The sequence below is a fragment of the Ruditapes philippinarum genome, unplaced genomic scaffold (genome assembly GCF_026571515.1).
Source record: "Ruditapes philippinarum isolate M1 unplaced genomic scaffold, ASM2657151v2 ctg3159_1_1_1_1, whole genome shotgun sequence".
Taxonomy (NCBI): domain Eukaryota; kingdom Metazoa; phylum Mollusca; class Bivalvia; order Venerida; family Veneridae; genus Ruditapes; species Ruditapes philippinarum.
In genome coordinates this window covers 140283-158088 of record NW_026853707.1, presented here as the reverse complement: position 1 = coordinate 158088, position 17806 = coordinate 140283, and the positions used below count along the sequence as shown (strand labels likewise).

At 31.6% G+C, this 17806-nt stretch overlaps 1 protein-coding gene across 2 annotated transcripts in view; it reads right to left on the bottom strand.

Annotated features, from left to right (window-relative positions):
* Positions 1 to 6011: 6011 nt before the first annotated feature.
* Positions 6012 to 17806, bottom strand: part of LOC132737592 (uncharacterized) — a 126563-nt gene continuing 114768 nt past the window's right edge. For both annotated transcript variants that reach the window (XM_060724905.1, XM_060724906.1), the window contains exons 15-17: positions 10025 to 10764; positions 8612 to 8865; positions 6012 to 7718 (exon numbers count right to left, since the gene is read on the bottom strand). In XM_060724905.1, the coding sequence (XP_060580888.1) occupies positions 7521 to 7718; positions 8612 to 8865; positions 10025 to 10764 (1192 nt within the window). In that variant the 3' untranslated portion in view covers positions 6012 to 7520. The remainder of the gene's footprint in view (positions 7719 to 8611; positions 8866 to 10024; positions 10765 to 17806) is intronic.

Here is a 17806-nt window from a genome sequence, read left to right as displayed (position 1 = left end):
AATAGTTCCCGATTGGTCGAAGATTTCTAATACTGTGTTATTCTTTACAGATAAACATGCTTATATTAAGCTCCATGATTATTTACATCAGTGTTAAACAACAGGTTAAAGTGAAATTAATAAGAGTTACAAATAATGAAGTTTTCTTCAAGATGTTATCTTAAAACTTCACCGTGGTCGAGAGGTTACACGCTCGGTTAGGAAGCGAGAGGTGTGGATTTCAAATCCCAGTTCAAGCAACTTTTTAGTTATAATTGTTTAAGCCAAATAAACATTGAATTGAATATCAATGTTGCAATTAGCCTTATAGCCAATTTACTACAGTTATAACACTGGAAACAGCCTTGGTGGCACTATACTAAAACAAATTGGTTTATAATCTCACAACCTTCACCTTTCTGACATTCTGAGACCCAAACAAATTCAGGGCCTCCTGTGCTTTGATTATAATGTTTGGGTGTAACAGGGAATTTGGTGTAAGGCTTACATTCTGGGTAATCAGATCCATGTGGATTTGAGTAGGTATTGATATTTATCAATTAATATTCATTTGACTAAGAATTTGATAGGTTAGGCATCAATAATTTAGCATATCAATCAAAAATTAAATGGGCGGGTACAAATTTTACTTGAAAATAATCCGTATAGTGAAGAAGTATTTAAAGGAATACTTTTGTGTCTTTTACTATAGATGATCGTTAATTCACAAAACGATATCTGCAAGCATGTTTATTTAGTGGTAATATTAACAAAAATCTTTTAAATATATCTTCGTTTTAGACTGGTAATATACATGTTTACATATATTCATTTCACTGATAATACTTCAGATAGTAATATGATATCTTTATTTAGATATAAAACAATAGTAGTTTGACGATTTGCAAGTAATTACATGTATATCGAAACGAAATGAAGACAATTAAGTAAATACATGCCTGCACAGTTTGACTGTCAAAAATAAAAAGTATACATATAAGATAATAAAAACAATAAATTTAAGGTCATTCTCACATTCTTTTTAGGTCATATCAAATTCAAACATATAGTAATTATATAAATTTGACACTGCACATAATTTTATATAAAAGGGTTTACACTGACAGATCAAATGGAGCACTCTGTAATATATTCTTGTGCACTGCACTTCAGGTCAATAAAAAAACCTTGCATACCAAATTTGGAGTCAATCAAACTTATAACGACCAAGTTATGCTCCGGACAAGCCTATTAAGTTTGAAAATTAAAAAAGGGAAATAAATCAAAAAAATCATGAAGTGCATAGTACTAGTTATTGTGTACTACACTTTTTCTCAACAAGATCCATCATCCTAAGACGTTTCCAGTTAATAGTTTTTAAAGTGTAGGAGAATTGCCCCAGACAAAAATAAAGTATGAAAATTAACAAAGGCATTAACTCACTGGACAAGCCTATTAAGTATGAAAATTAACAAAGAGCAAAAGCTCTAAAATCATGAAGTGCAGAGAACTAGTTCTTGTGCACTGCACTTTTTCTCAATGAGATCTATCAATTCATCCTATTAATTTTCAGGTCCATAGCTTTTATTGTTTAGAAGAAATGGCCCAGACAAAAGTAAAGTATAAAAATAAACAAGGGGCAATAACTCAAAAAATAAGAAGTACAGCGTACCGATTGTTGTGCATTGCATTTTGGGTCATTAAAAACATGCATACCAAGTTTGGAGTAAAAATACATATGTACAAAGGGAAAATATCTGATATTTCTATCACTGTATATACAAGCGTCCAAATTAGATTAGTAAGGGGTATTAGTTATCCACTTCAACTATAAATGTCGTTCAGATGCAATTTATAACTCAGGCCTACGTCCTTCATGATTTTATAACTGCGCATCTGAACTCCATACCGTAATATATACAACAATTCATCAAAAACCAAAATATATGTCATAATAATTAAATTGGTGCATATTTCACAAAGACACAAGTGTCATAAATTAAGTGCGAATCAACTGACGAACAATATACCTATTTGTACTAACAAATTATAACTAATACTACAAAGGTATACCGCAAATAGTCAGAAAGTGTCACCTTATTGTTGTTATGAATAGTTGTTATGAATTGTTAATAAGGAAATAGACTGTTTTTATAATTTTTGTGTGTAACAGGGAATTTGGTGTAAGACTTACATTCTGGATAATCAGATCCATGTGGATTTGAGTAGGTATTGATATTTATCAATTAATATTCATTTGACTGAGAATTTAACAGGTTAGGCAACAATAATTAACCATATCAATAAAAGAATAAATGGGTGGGTACACATTTTACTTGAAAATAATCCGTATAGTGAAGAAGTATTTGAAGGAAAACTTTTGTGTCTTTTACTATAGATGATCGTTAATCTGCAAGCATGTTTATTTAGTGATGCTATTAACAGAAATCTTTTAAATATATCTTCGTTTTAGACGGGTAACATGTTTACATATATTCATTTCACTGATAATACTTCAGATAGTAATATGATATATTTAAATATAAAAAATACTAGTTTGACATTTCGCAAGAAGTCATACCGAAACAAAATGAAAAAAAAAAGCAAATACATGACTGCACATTTAGACTGTCAAAAATAAATATAATAAAAATTATAAAATATATAATATAAAACAAACAATAAGTTTATGGTCATTCTCACATTTCATAATCATATCAAACTATAAACATATAGTAATTATATGACACTCAGAACACAATATTTTATAACATAACAATTTAATAGACACTTTATTAGACTTTAAACATAAAAAATACATTCCCAAGAGAGCCATAGCCAGCCTTGTGATACAATTAATAATCCATTTGCATATTCATTCACTTTGATTAATACACACAGAAATATAAATTGCTGAATGATTTTCTTGATTCAGCATTATGTAATTGACAACAATAAGCAACAATGCTAAATTTTGTTTCTGTGATCAGTGGTTAAACACCTAATACATATCTATATATTATTTGATGGATTATTCTTTAATGTTAGTTTTAAAAACATCCAGATTGATTCTTTCATATACATGTACATGTATATCTAAGTTGCCAAAACCCCATATTTCATATCCATACAATAAAATTGGTTCAATTGTTTAACAAAATGTATCAACTTGTAAATAAAGTTAAAACATTGCCTTTTTAGTTTACACTTATTAATATATGTGTACATTTTTGTCTAATTCTTAAAAAATCAGCCTGTAACTGTATCTCAGCATGAAAAAATATAACAATTTATGAACACAATTAAAAACCCTTTATATGGAGTAGTACTATTTCCATCATAAAATTTGCTTTTTCAGCCGATTATTATTCTGATTTTGAATTCATCTGTCAAAGGTAAACCATTATATAAATGAATGGCCTACGACAATAAAATAAGTAAAGTCAGTTAAGCAAAACAATTAGAACATGTTGACCAGAAAAAAAAAACATTGTGTCTAGATGAAAACTATTGTTTCCCATCCACAAATTTCCACTTATTTTAATGATTCAACACAACTTAAAACACATGAAATCAAAAATGAAAAAGCACTTACTACAAGCATGATTATAATTAAAACATCTATGTACAATTAGAAAATCAATTTACTGGAATATGTATAAAATAAAATAATCAAATTTTACAGGTATTTCAAATACTAGTACTGTAAATAACTTTAACTTCTACATATATTCTTTTGATTTCATAATCAAATCTTCTCCTTATTTGTTGCGAAAATAGTTTTTAGGTTCACAACATTCCTTATCATCACTTTGATTAATAAACACAGAAATATAAATTGCTGAATGATTTTCTTGATTCAGCATTATGTAATTGACACCAATAAGCAACAATGCTAAATTTTGTTTCTGTGATCAGTGGTTAAACACCTAATACATATCTATATATTATTTGATGGATTATTCTTTAATGTTAGTTTTAAAAACATCCAGATTGATTCTTTCATATACATGTACATGTATATCTAAGTTGCCAAAACCCCATACTTCATATCCATACAATAAAATTGGTTCAATTGTTTAACAAAATTTATCAACTTGTAAATAAAGTTAAAACATGGCCTTTTTAGTTTACACTTCTTAATGTATGTGTACATTTTTGTCTAATTCTTAAAAAATCAGCCTGTAACTGTATCTCAGCATGAAAAAATATAACAATTTATGAACACAATTAAAAACCCTTTATATGGAGTAGTACTATTTCCATCATAAAATTTGCTTTTTCAACCGATGATTATTCTGATTTTGAATTCATCTGTCACAGGTAAACCATTATATAAATGAATGGCCTACGATAATAAAATAAGTAAAGTCAGTTAACCAAAACAATTAGAACATGTTGACCAGAAAAAACAACAACATTTTGTCTAGATGAAAACTTTTGTTTCCCATCCACAAATTTCCACTTATTTTAATGATTCAACACAACTTAAAACACATGGAATCAAAAATGAAAAAGCACTTACTACAAGCATGATTATAAGTAAAACATCTATGTACAATTAGAAAATCAATTTACTGGAATATGTATAAAATAAAATAATCAAATTTTACAGGTATTTCAAATACTAGTACTGTAAATAACTTTAACTTCTACATATATTCTTTTGATTTCATAATCAAATCTTCTCCTTATTTGTTGCAAAAATAGTTTTTTGGTTTCACAACATTCCTTAAGATATGAAAAGTTGATGAGAATATAAAATTCGTGTAACATCTACATAATTTGAATATATTGATCTCTAATACTTCATACAGCATACTTGTAAACCCTTAACAATGTAGTTAAATATAATAAAATAACTCTCATTGCTCATGAAGTTTCTTTGCTTAAATTAATTTTTTTCCTTATAAATCCGGTAGTACATGTTGCAATATTCGATTCTCAACAATTAAATTACCCATTGGTCTTTTAAAATACTGTATCGGTTTGTCGGTAAATGAATCACAATACCACAAAACAAACAACATTTTAACAGATGATACTACTAACTTTTCTAGTGCTGTATTCAAAATACCAAAAATCAGAATTAAATGAGAATATTAAACACATCTGCAGACATATTGCTTAATCCGAAACTAATCTGACGAACTAAAATTGAACCTTACTTTATTCTCTGTATACCCTCTGTTGACAATGACTGCATAGAGATAAAAATATAAAAGTGAAAAGAAAAAAAACACCAAAAAGAAAAAAACCCTCAAAATATAATTTTATAAATATAAATTAGTACAGTTAGAAACCAAGGCTATGTTTGTGAAAATGCAATTCAGCTACATTATAGCACTTCGGAAGGAACAAGAATAGTAGCTATTTGCATGTATGACACTAAATTAGGAAAAAGAGTACTTAATCAAGGTAATTTACATACATACACATAACCTTACAGCGATAAATGTCAATGTCAAACACATATTTCAGTATGTGAGACAAAACAAAATTAATACATCAGTCTAATGTAAAAAGTCGTGCATGAATAAGTATTACACAACAAACCAAAATTAATAACGGCCCTTAATGGTTTTGGATCATATTAAAGCACATCAAATGAATAACAGTTGTTCACAAGTACATCATGGCCACAGCTAAACAAGTTAAGTTAACAAAGGCCACGTAAACAACGATATGACATTTTAGGTCTCTCAATTACCTATGTGATGTCACTTTAGCTTTCTCGTATCAGCTCCAAAAGTATGAATTCGTGACTTCCGTTGTCCTTCTCAGGAAAAGTGATTTTAAGTTCTTTTACCCCTGTTGTCTAAAAGAAAATAAACACAGCAGGGATTAGTTGAATTACGAAGGAATCAATCTTCAAGTAAGCGGATGAAACATTAAATTTCCACAATATTAGATACAAAACATAAGTTCAAAACATATTTAATTGGTCATTCGATATAAATTTCTGGTTAGTAGAACTTTATTAAAATAAAAAGCCTGAAAGTGCTTTGGTACAACTTTCTTTAAAAAGTGTTAATGTGCATTTGACAGTTACTTTAACTTGTTATAAAGTATATACAGTATTTTACATTTAAATACATCTAGGAGATTATTTCTTTCAAAAAGTGTCCATTATTTTTTCAGGAAAGGACACTTTAATTACAATAGGTCTCGATTACGATATGACGAAAGTGCGTGTTTGTGTAAACTTAAGTCACCTTGGACAAAAATGTAGTTACGTTTTTTCTATTTAATTAATCCAATCTATTTTTTATCTGATTTTAATCAAATTAAAAATAGCAGTATAACATTCAACCACCAACATAAATTAATGTATTTAGTATTATTACGGTGAATATATTAAAATGTTAAATATAAATGTTATTGAGTAGTTTTGAGTATGTTTAACAATAGAGCATAATTATTTCTGTAGGATTTATTAAAGTTTTCACTATAAATTTTAACATTTTTTGTAGAACTACATAAATGATATATCTAAGCTTTATGCTGTGCAATTTGAGAGGAGAAGGTTTATAAAGATTTCATTTTTAAAAGACTATTTGTATCCCTTCTGACCCAGATGTTCAATGTATCAAAACCATGTGAACAATTTCAGTAGAGCTTCATGCTAGAAATATCCCAGGAAAATGTAATAAAATTTGACCGAGTGGTTTCTAAGGTGAAGCTGTTTGTAAAAATAGTTGACGACGGATGCACGGACGCACTTACTGACGATGGAAGCCAGACAAAATGCACCAAATTCAATCCCCTCCCGTGGCCAACATATTTCAAATATAGGAATAAGTGTCTTACGTCCTCTTATAATAATTATGAGTACCATTCTGAAAATAAATCAAGCAAGCAGAATTTATTAGCCAGATACAAACATAAACTGCATTTCAGGAAATATATGAAATCCACTCAAGTTGTGTCCACTGCTGCGATCTTAACCTTTCACCTACTGATGACATACATAATCTACATAAAGTTGCCATGTGTACCAGTTTATTTTTGAACTAGATTTTTGCAACCGGACAAGAACTTAAACCGCACGAAAGTTGTTTAAAACAAATTGGCTTAGCTCCGACCTCTGCCTTGACATTGACATACGGACTTGGGTTTGCATGTGGTACATTATGTATATAAAGAATTAAATGTGTAACAATTGATTTTAAAATATCATCATTCATGTATAAGATATGGACCAGATGCAAAGTTTATACTTTATCAAACAATCATGCAGACGTACTCTCAAGAACGCGCGTCACATTCACACGTGCGCGCACACACGCGCGCGGACAATGGCTCAACTAATTGTATAACCAGAGCATAAAACAGTTTAAAAAGGGACTTAAATAGACTTTCCAGAAAATATATACATTGCCTGAATACATGGTCAATTTCAATAAACAATTTCTGAAACCTAAATGTGGTTTTAATAAATAAGCTAATGACACTTTCTCTGCAAATAATATTGCCGTAGATATATCTTAATTACTTCTAGTATTCCAAAGTATTTTGTGTTGTCCTGTAAATGATATTAATTATTCTTTTATTAGTTCAAGAAAAAAATCAAAGAGGAAAACATTACTAACTTTAACATTGTCCCATTTTTTATACACTTCGTTTAGATCAGAGCTCATCGTTTTGAGAACGTCGTCATACTTGATATTAGTACTAATTGTACCAAGCTGATTTTTTGACAGTGTAACAGTTGCAGGAGCGTCCCTCGGTGATTCTGTCTGTGATTCAATATATATGAACTATTCATCAAAATCATTTAAGTCGATAATTATTCAGAGTGAATTTTGATTGGTTTATATAGAATTTATATTAGTTCGATTGTGAAGGAAGCCTATAGACACACTTTTGAATTTTGATTATGTTGATGTTTACAGATTGATTCTAAAAGTTATGACATTCAAATAACATAAAGCAATTTCTACATTTTTATTGAAAGAAAAAACACCTCCACAAGATTAATTTACAGAAATTCATCAAAATACGAATAATCTTTTTAAAAAACCAACAACGACTTATTATCGACAATTTATCTTATCATTTGTATAATTTACTTTTAATAATAAATGGATTATTACATCACCTTTTTATGTTTTGAATTTTAGAATAACAGCGTGATATGTTGCTAAAAACGGAGTATAAAAATACCCGAAGCATATCTAATAAACCTTTAAACTTTTTAATGTGTTTCAATGATATCCGATTTTGCTCTGATATCAGCATTAGCTAAAGATTCAAATATTTGTTTCTCAAGTAAAGAGAATTGCCAAATACATTATAGCCATCATCTAGCAGCTCTAGCAACATCTAAACCAACTTTTAAAGTAAATCTGATAGAAAACCCATTAAGATATAAATAATCAAAGTTGACTTTCAAATAGATCCAACCATTTGGTTTATGAAAAACCATCAAAAATTATTTTTAAAGACAAAATAGTCCCAAAAAGGCGGGCTAAGTCCTATTTAGCAAACCTTATAGAGAATTGTTTAAAGTATACAAAGTATAGGTCTGATTTTGGGATACCGTTGTTTTCTGTTTGTATGCTCACCACCACCTTTTGAATCCAGTGAGTTGTAATAAAATTATTTTACAGACAAATAATCAAATAGTTACCGACTCTGTTAACAACTTGTTTTCCTTCAGATACTCAATAAATTCTGTTTGTGGAGGGAACAACACAACTCTTCCCTTCAATATTCTTGAAACTGGCCTTACTGAGACAACAACACATTGCTGATTATCCATCGCAGCCGAAACTTGTACCATATATTGCAATTCTTCTCCATGTTGCTGTCCATTGTAGATTTGTAATGATAATGTGTCCAGAAACTTACTTGAAGGGAACATAAGTGTTTCGTCATTCTTCTCTGCAAAATAAAACCAAAAGTTCATGAGGGCAATATTGAAGTTAAAAATTTTACAAGAACTTGGTATGCAATGATAATATCAAATTCAAAGTTAAACACCCTATCAACTGCTTTTTCAAATTCAAACAAACCAATGTGAAAAGTTTCAAAGTGGCCGTTTTTTAAAGAAATAAAAGCCCTTTCAAATCCAAACCTATATATGCGATATATATTTGATAGCAATAGTGTCTTTTTTCCGGAGATCATTAAATTTTGTCTTTACTTCTAATTACTTGACCAGTCTATGGTATGAAGCAGATATTATATCAAAGCTTATACATTTTGTAACCAAAATATAATAAGATTTTGAAGAAGTCTATTAGAAAATAACACATTCCATATATAACTAATCTCCCTGTTAAGTTGCATCTCTCTGTCCACCCAAGTAATCTTATTTTTAACCCTTATATAGGGCATAATATATTTTGAGGAATTTTAAATCGTCTACTTTTCTGCGCATAATGATATAAGGTGAGAATATTGCTATAATGATCCAATCCAAATCAAGGAAACAAAAGTAACCTATGACAAAGTAGGAACTTATCAAACCACTGTAGAAGTCCTCTGATTCATTAAAGCTACATAGTATTATAACTTAAGAAAAGGAGATATAATTTAGTGTTTCTGAATTTTTTTATATAAATTAGGTGACCTCAGACCCGGGCCAGTTATGACCACAAGGAATTGATATATACTTTTGTAAAACTACAAAATAGTTCTTGTCATAGCTATGGAGTTTTTTTTAAATATGACGCAATAAATGTTAGGCTTATATAACGATGCGGGCGTGGCAAAATTTGAATTCAGGTTTATACACGTTTAAGTTTCTCATTGCAAGACAATGCCACGTGGTGAAAATATTATATAAAGACTCATTTTAGGGAGAAAGATACCTAAGTCATCACGGCTTCAATAATGCAATGTGGTTAATATCTGAGCTCTATACACTGTAGACTAGAAAGTTCAAATGTACAAAAAGAGCTTTAGAAATAAAATAAGACTTCTTAGATGTAGCTTCTTATGAGTCCAGGGCAGGCATTAGTTGTGTAACATAATTATAATTTTAAGAAATGAACTGCAACATACAATTATAATATAATCTGGGTATGAAATATTTTACCGCATAATGCATGATGAATACATGATTTCAACTTGTCAATGTCGCAATATATTCCTTTCGTAATCTCAATTTTTACATTTTCCTCGAAATTTTTGTTCTGAAATTTGAACTCGAATTCAGCAGCTAACTCGATGTTATATCCGAAACAGGTCTCGTCAGTGGTGCTATCTATCGGCAAACTAATTGCTGGTTTTCTGCCTTTATTTTCGCTTGTGATGTGATCGGAGATATAGTCAAAGATTTTCGTTATAGAAATGAACTCTCCTGACATTACACAATACTTGCATTCATCTGAATAAATAATACAATCTATATTGAAAATCTTCCTTGTCAAGGCTTGAACGAATAACATTCGAAAAAGACTGCCATCTTTATTCTGGTAGGCTACTTCGTTCTGTCTACAGACATTGAGTTGACAAATTTGTACCTGCTTGCTTTTTGGTAGACTAATTTCAATAACCGGTGGTTCACAGCAATCGAGAAATGCTATAATTCTTTTAGTTTCCTTCCTTTTTTCACAAAATCGCTCGAAGTGGGCTTGCAAATCCGTCAGATTTAAAACGCTATTGTTGCCATCTAGCAGAAATCCAGTTTCAGAGGAGGAAAAGTGTCCGGTATAATAAAAGAGTAGCGTTCTAATGTCCTTGCTATCGTGTAGAGACTTAAAAGCGGCTGCAATTTTAGGTAGAAGATCTCTTTGTCCAGGACTCTCAGGAGTGACCACTTTAATCCTTTCTTCGCTAAAATAAATAAAAGAATATTAAGATAAATGCATTGTATGCATATATAATTATTTGAAATTTTGAAAAATAAGATACAACGCATCGTTGCATCGAAATTTGCTTAACAGACAAATTTTCACATAATGCTATGGAAAATAGTGGGTATTAAAAGATATGTATAGAAGACAAATAAACATTCACAGGGGATGTAGCTAGCGATAGACAACGACGGAATTCGGTCCTCCATAAACGGTTAGATTTTAACACTTTGAGTATGACTGAGCTAAGGACGAGACATACTCCAGTGACATGATCCTGGAACATGGTTTTTATGTATGGTCGACATATTTTAATGATTTGATTAAACCCCTAGCTTCACTGGTTATGCAATTCACTAACAATAAACCGCTTATAAATGTCGTAAGTTTCGTTAAAATCTACAAAGTTGATTCAATGTTGACTACCGACAATGGATGGAAACCAGGCGAGCAAAAGGACTACTTTGACAAGTTTTGCTTAGAAGACCTCAATGTTCTTCGTCCTTGAAACGACTCAGTAATCAAAAATTGAATAGAAAATGAGATCTCCGAAACAGTAATAAAATATTTAATCAGTTATAGAGAAAACAGTTTAAACCGTTCAAACCCAGAAGTTGTAAAATGTTTAAATAAAAACTGGCATCATTTTTTTCAAAATAAACAAAAATACAAATAGAGCCTATGGAACCGGTGTTATTTGTTTTCGGAAGAATTCGTACTTTGCTTATCTGAATGGTGGCCGATGCTTAGGTAAACATCGAAATGTGAGACACACAAACAGTTCGATTTGGTGGCTGTGGTGGTTTTGGTAGTAACCCCACCGTAAAACGGCAGTAAGGCATTTTGAATTCACCAGAGGAAGTAGAACCACTATATCGTTCCAGGGCAGGCTATAAGTATATGAGTACTTGCTGAAATTACTTTCAAAAGGAACTGTAAATTTCTGTACATATCAGAGAAGCAGAGGTACAGGTCAAATGACAGTAGAGAGGATTATATAATCAATCAAAAGGTAAGTGACCGTCCATTGTCTCCCGATTCATAGTCATAGCTAACCGGACGATTTACAGTCCGATTTAACAAGAGCTGTCAGTAGGACAGCATGCTCGACTATTCTAAGTGCTTGATAGTAAAAGAGCCTTAATAATGTAAAATTTTCTAAGTTCACAAAAGGGCTAATTTTTTTTTATAAATTCATGTTATAGGCCTTAGAGAGAGTCTAATTATACAGTATTGCCTTGACTATTTAGAAGGTAATGTCACAAGGGTGTTTTATTGAGTATAATAATACTAATTACCTATGAATACATAAAATTGACAGAAAAGGTATAAAGGCTTGTTATTAAGATGTTTTATCAAGTAAATCACTGCTTTATTATTATGAATGCATAAAATTGTCCCAAAAAAGGCACAAACCCTTCAGTCGTTATGGAGATAACAGCTTACAAGCAAAACTTAACATGAATTTCTAAGTTGAAAAAGGGGAAGAAAAATCAGCCTAAATGCAAGATAGAATTATATGGATCTTTGTCAGTGACCTACAATTCTGACCCTAAATGCATAAGTGAAGTTTTAAATAAATATCTTTAATAGTTATTGAGATATGTAAAACTTGCATGTAAACATTAACCAGGAGACTAAGTAGAAAAGGGGATATGAATCAGCCTTAATGCAAGATAGAGTTATGGAACTTGGTCAGTGACATACAATTATGACCCTCAAATTATGACCCTAAGTACATGTGTAAAGGTTCAAGTAAATATGTTTGAAGACCTTTAACCTTTAACCAAAAATTGCTAAGATTCAAAGGGGCAAATAATTCTGCAAATATTGCAGACAGAGTTATGCAATTTTTCAAAATGATGTACATTGTTACTATAAAAAAGAATTGTAAATTTCAATTGAATTTCTCTAGCATTAATTACGATATTTGACCTTAGAAAAAAACTTTAACCAAAATTTCTAAGTTTCAAAGGGGCATAATTCTGTCAATATTGTAGGCAGAGTTATCCAACTTGTCAATCTTATGTACCTTGTTACTATAAATAAGTACTGTAAGTTTCAATTGAATATCTCAAGCAATAATTCAGATATTTGACTTTACAAAAAACTTTAACCAAAATTTCTAAGTTAAAAAGGGGCATAATTCTGTCAATATTGTAGGTAGAGTTATCCAACTTGTCAATCTGATGTACCTTGTTACTATAAATAAGTATTGTAAGTTTCAATTGAATATCTCAAGCAATAATTGAGATATTTGACTTTACAAAAAACTTTAACCAACGCAGACGCCGACGCGGACGCTGACGCCGACGCCGACGCCGGGGCGACTACAATAGCTCTCATATTCTTCGAATAGTCGAGCTAAAAATCAAAGTGCATAGCAATATGAGCTAGCTATCACAAGCGCATTCAGTAAAGTGAATTTATCTTTTGTCAACCAAATTCACAGTTTGCTCTGCTTTATTTTGAAAGGTAGTGTGGGGAAATATTGTGTACTTAGCATGAATTCAATCATAATAACGACCGTGACTTGATCCTTATTGTTCATTTCTTTGGGTTTTGGGTTTATTCAATAACACGACTGGCACAAATTCCGGTGGTTGTATATAAAATGTTATAAATAAGTAAGATAATATTAGTATCTAGACTGAACATTACCAATGTTGTTCAACAACTTATGTGGAAAGAACATGTTGTGCCTTTGGTTTAACGGTGCACCAACACAGTAAAGGTCATAAGGCAGGGTAACAAGAACGATTATTTGGGCTAACCTCTTGCGTTAGCAACAAGGGTCAAAACCACCTCACCTGCTGTAGCAAAGAGATGTATAGACTCAAATAAGTCGATCCCATTTAGTCGCCTCTTACGATAACGCAGGCTTAAAAGGTGGGCATCGACCCCAATCGCAACTACTCGGCCCTTTCCGTCAGTCTTCGGATAAGGACCTCGAACACAATAGTATGAATACACAGAACGGATGAGGTATTTCGGTCTAACCTACGCTAAGAAACTTATCATGTTAACAAATAGTAATTTAATGCTGGAAGTTGTTGACAAGTTTATTTCAAATATTTGTTGTAAAAGTCAACCTAAAATAAGTGAATTCATAGCTACAAAAGCAAAAAATACATTATTTCTATATTTATTATTATGGTTGTGGAAACCGGAAGTGCAAAACACCAACCTGTTGACATTTAGTCGGATTTGTTTAAAAGTGTTCATCAATGGGCATATGTAAATTACTAATTGTTGTCAGGTATATTTTCAATCATATGTGTACCGAAACAGACTTTTGGATGTCAAATTTATACATTCGTTTTACATTATCTCTGTTTCTGTTTACATATGACACCACGTGGTAGAACTACTTTCAATCCGTATTGTTTCCGAGGTTATTATAGATAATAGCCGAGGCAGTTCCGAATGGCATCAACCCCAAAAGCAACCTCTAAAAGCCATAAGGGGCAGTACATGACTTATGTTACTCCAAAAAAGTTAACAAGTTAGGACTAATCCGAAAGTAAGAGAAAGCAAAGTAGATATCAGATGTTACAGAAATAAATTGCAATAACAATTTTGTGTTTGCCAGGTTGGTGACATCGAGATATTACCGAATTGTACTAGTAACTTAATTCATACTGGCGCTTAGAATTCATACATTACGCTTTCAAATAAACACTGTATGAAATAATCTGTACTACACCTCTGATTCATATGGAAAAGTCGGCAATTATTTCTTGTCCGCTGCTATATAACTGACATAATATTGATAAGCGCAGTTAAAGCCAAAAGAAAGAAATATAAAACCCTGACACATAAATTACATATTTCATCATTCTCTTGTATTTTTATGTGCTGCCAATAATAATAATAATAATACAATTATTAATAATAATAATAATAATAATAATAATTATAATAATAATAAAAATTAGATAAATAAATAAATTAATAAAATAAAAATAAAACACAAGCTAAGCTTGACATCTGCTTGCACACAAGGAGAGATAAAAGCAAAAGGCTACAAATGCATCGCATTATAATGAATTTAGTTTGAAATCCATTTGTTGGAAATTAACACCGAAATGTTAGGTAAACTCCTTGACCAAAATGCGCATTTCTACTTATTAAAAAACTGAAAGTTTGTGTATTCAATTATAATTACATCACGCGGCACTGTCTATTTACTTTAACGGAACTCAATGAACTACGAACGTAATAGGAGAACTCTGGGGAAATTGAAACGATTTTATTTAAGACCCTTCGACCATGAGATATTTTTGGGAACTATACTTGTCGGTACCTGATATGTTTAAGTGCTAAAACTTCTTAATATTAATAAATTTTTATAGGGTTCACTTTGACTGTGCTGTTTTGACAAAGAAGCATGCTTAACAATTATAAGGACAAGAAATCGGACACAAATATGATTCGCGAAGAATAATACATTCCTTCCACATGCAAAACATGCTGTATGCTTTATGAAAACTTGAAAAGCAATGACAGCCACAGCCCAAAGAATAAGTAAACAACCCAACGTTCGTTAGGCAGCCTTTCAACAATTTCCAAGTTTTCTAATTTCCTAGCCGCTTTTAAAATGTTTACACTTCTGTCAACACTTATTTATTGTCTGTTACAATCCTCAAATAAGTTTCCATCTTTTAAAAAGGTGTACGACTAACAAATCCAAATGATATCCCTCTGAATTTTCCTCACGTGAAATACACAACTTAAAAAATGGCGGCCGCTTACATTTAACAAAGCCAGGTCTAATATAAATTCGCAGTAAGTAACAGAAATATGGATGGATTGTTGGACTTTTTCTCCTACTAGAATTGTTTGTTTTTATTATTAAAACAAGCGATCATTCATATGTTTTTAATAAAATGAATAATATTACCGCCATTTAACGTTGATTGTCGAACTTATTTTTCAGCCCAAGACTTCTTTTATTTAATGAAAAATTCGACTACATGAGGCTCTCAATGGGGAAAACATATTTTAATATTAACATTAATATTAAGGAAATTTCGTTTTAACTTGTTTTTGTGTATAAAATAAATAGAAAATTTGTTTGTTGTGTAAGAAGTAGTTTTATTTCATCTCTATACTGTTCTTTAAAGCCCACTCAATGAAAAAATCACCATCTTACACACAAACAAACAAATATCCTCTATATAAATTTTGTTATAATTAAATCAAAACAATATAAAACTAGAGGATGCTTTTGTAAAAAAGCGCATGTCTCCCCCACTGCTGAGAATAACTGTGAATGGAAACAGGAATGGAAATGGAGATAAGATAATGTAAATACCCGGTAGTCACTTCAATGAAGGCTGTCTATGGAGAAAATGACCAATGGTCACTGTGACCTTAACCTTTGACCTACTGACCCCATAAACAAGAGGGATCATCTGCTCAATAAGACCAATCATCCTATGAAGTTTGAGGGTTGTAGGTCTAAAGGAACTCTAGTTATCATCCGGAAAGGAGAAATTAACCAACGGTCGATGTGACCTTGACCTTTGACCTACTGACCATTAAAACAATAGGGATCATTTGATTAATAAGACCAATCATCCTATGAAGTTTGAGGGTTGTAGGTCAAAAGGAACTCTAGTTATCATCCGGAAATGAGAAATTGACCAACGGTCACTGTGACCTTGACCTTTGACCTACTGACCCCAAAAACAATAGGGATCATCTGCTCTATAAGACCAATCATCCTATGAAGTTTGAGGGCTGATAGGTCAAAAGGAACTCTAGTTATCATCCGGAAACGAGAAATTGACCAACGGTCACTGTGACCTTGACCTTTGAACTACTGACCCCAAAAACAATAGGGATCATCTGCTCAATAAGACCAATCATCTTATGAAGTTTGAGGTCTGTAGGTCTAAAGGAACTCTAGTTATCATCCGGAAACGAGAAATTGACCAACGGTCAGTGTGACCTTGACCTTTGACCTACTGACCCCAAAAACAATAGGGATCATCAGCTCTATTAGACCAATCATCCTATGAAGTTTGAGGGCTGTAGGTCAAAAGGAACTCTAGTTATCATCCGGAAACAAGAAATTGACCAACGGTCACTGTGACCTTGACCTTTGAACTACTGACCCCAAAAACAATAGGGATCATCTGCTCAATAAGACCAATCATCCTATGAAGTTTGAGAGCTGTAGGTCAAAAGGAACTCTAGTTATCGTCCGGAAACGAAGAATGGACGGACGGACGGACTGACGGACGGACTGACTGACGGACGGACGGACTGACGGACGGACGGACGGACAGGGCAAAAACAATATGTCTCCCCCCGAGGTGGGGGAGACATAATTAATGATATCGTTTTGATTTTACACGGTGCATATCCATATCGGTACCCCCTTTGCGAAATCTACTAAAACGGTACCCTCTTTGCACATGCACAGGCCATTCTCTGCTCAAAACAAACCATAAATAAAACATTCTAGTGTTCCGTGGTATACTACTTTACCACATGACATACGTCCTTTCTTCGTTACAATGAAATTTCTTTGGATTGGTATCCATCGGCAGAGAATGGACTGTGCATGTGCAAAGAGGGTACCTTTGAGTAGATATGGCAAAGAGGTATGCACCGTAATTTATCAAATACACCAGATGATATCAATAGAAGGTTATAATTATTGTATGATTATTGTAAAAATAGGACTGACCTGTAAATAATGATAAAACATTTTTTAGAATACGTAGAGGTAAAAAATACACTGAATTTTTCTCATAATGAAGGCAAGCATTTAAAAACTGTCGACCATTTCATTATTTACGAACTAAAATTTAACCGCAAAACTTATATAGCTCTAAATTTACAATTGATCAATTGTAACATATATTACATATATACGTTAAAATCTAAAGTGTTACCTGGTTCTATCATTGAATTTAATTCATTACTGAAATCTGAAATGAAGGGTATTACTAAATCAAAAGAAATGAAAGAATGAATTTTGCAAAAAGGTATGACATGCAAAAAATAAT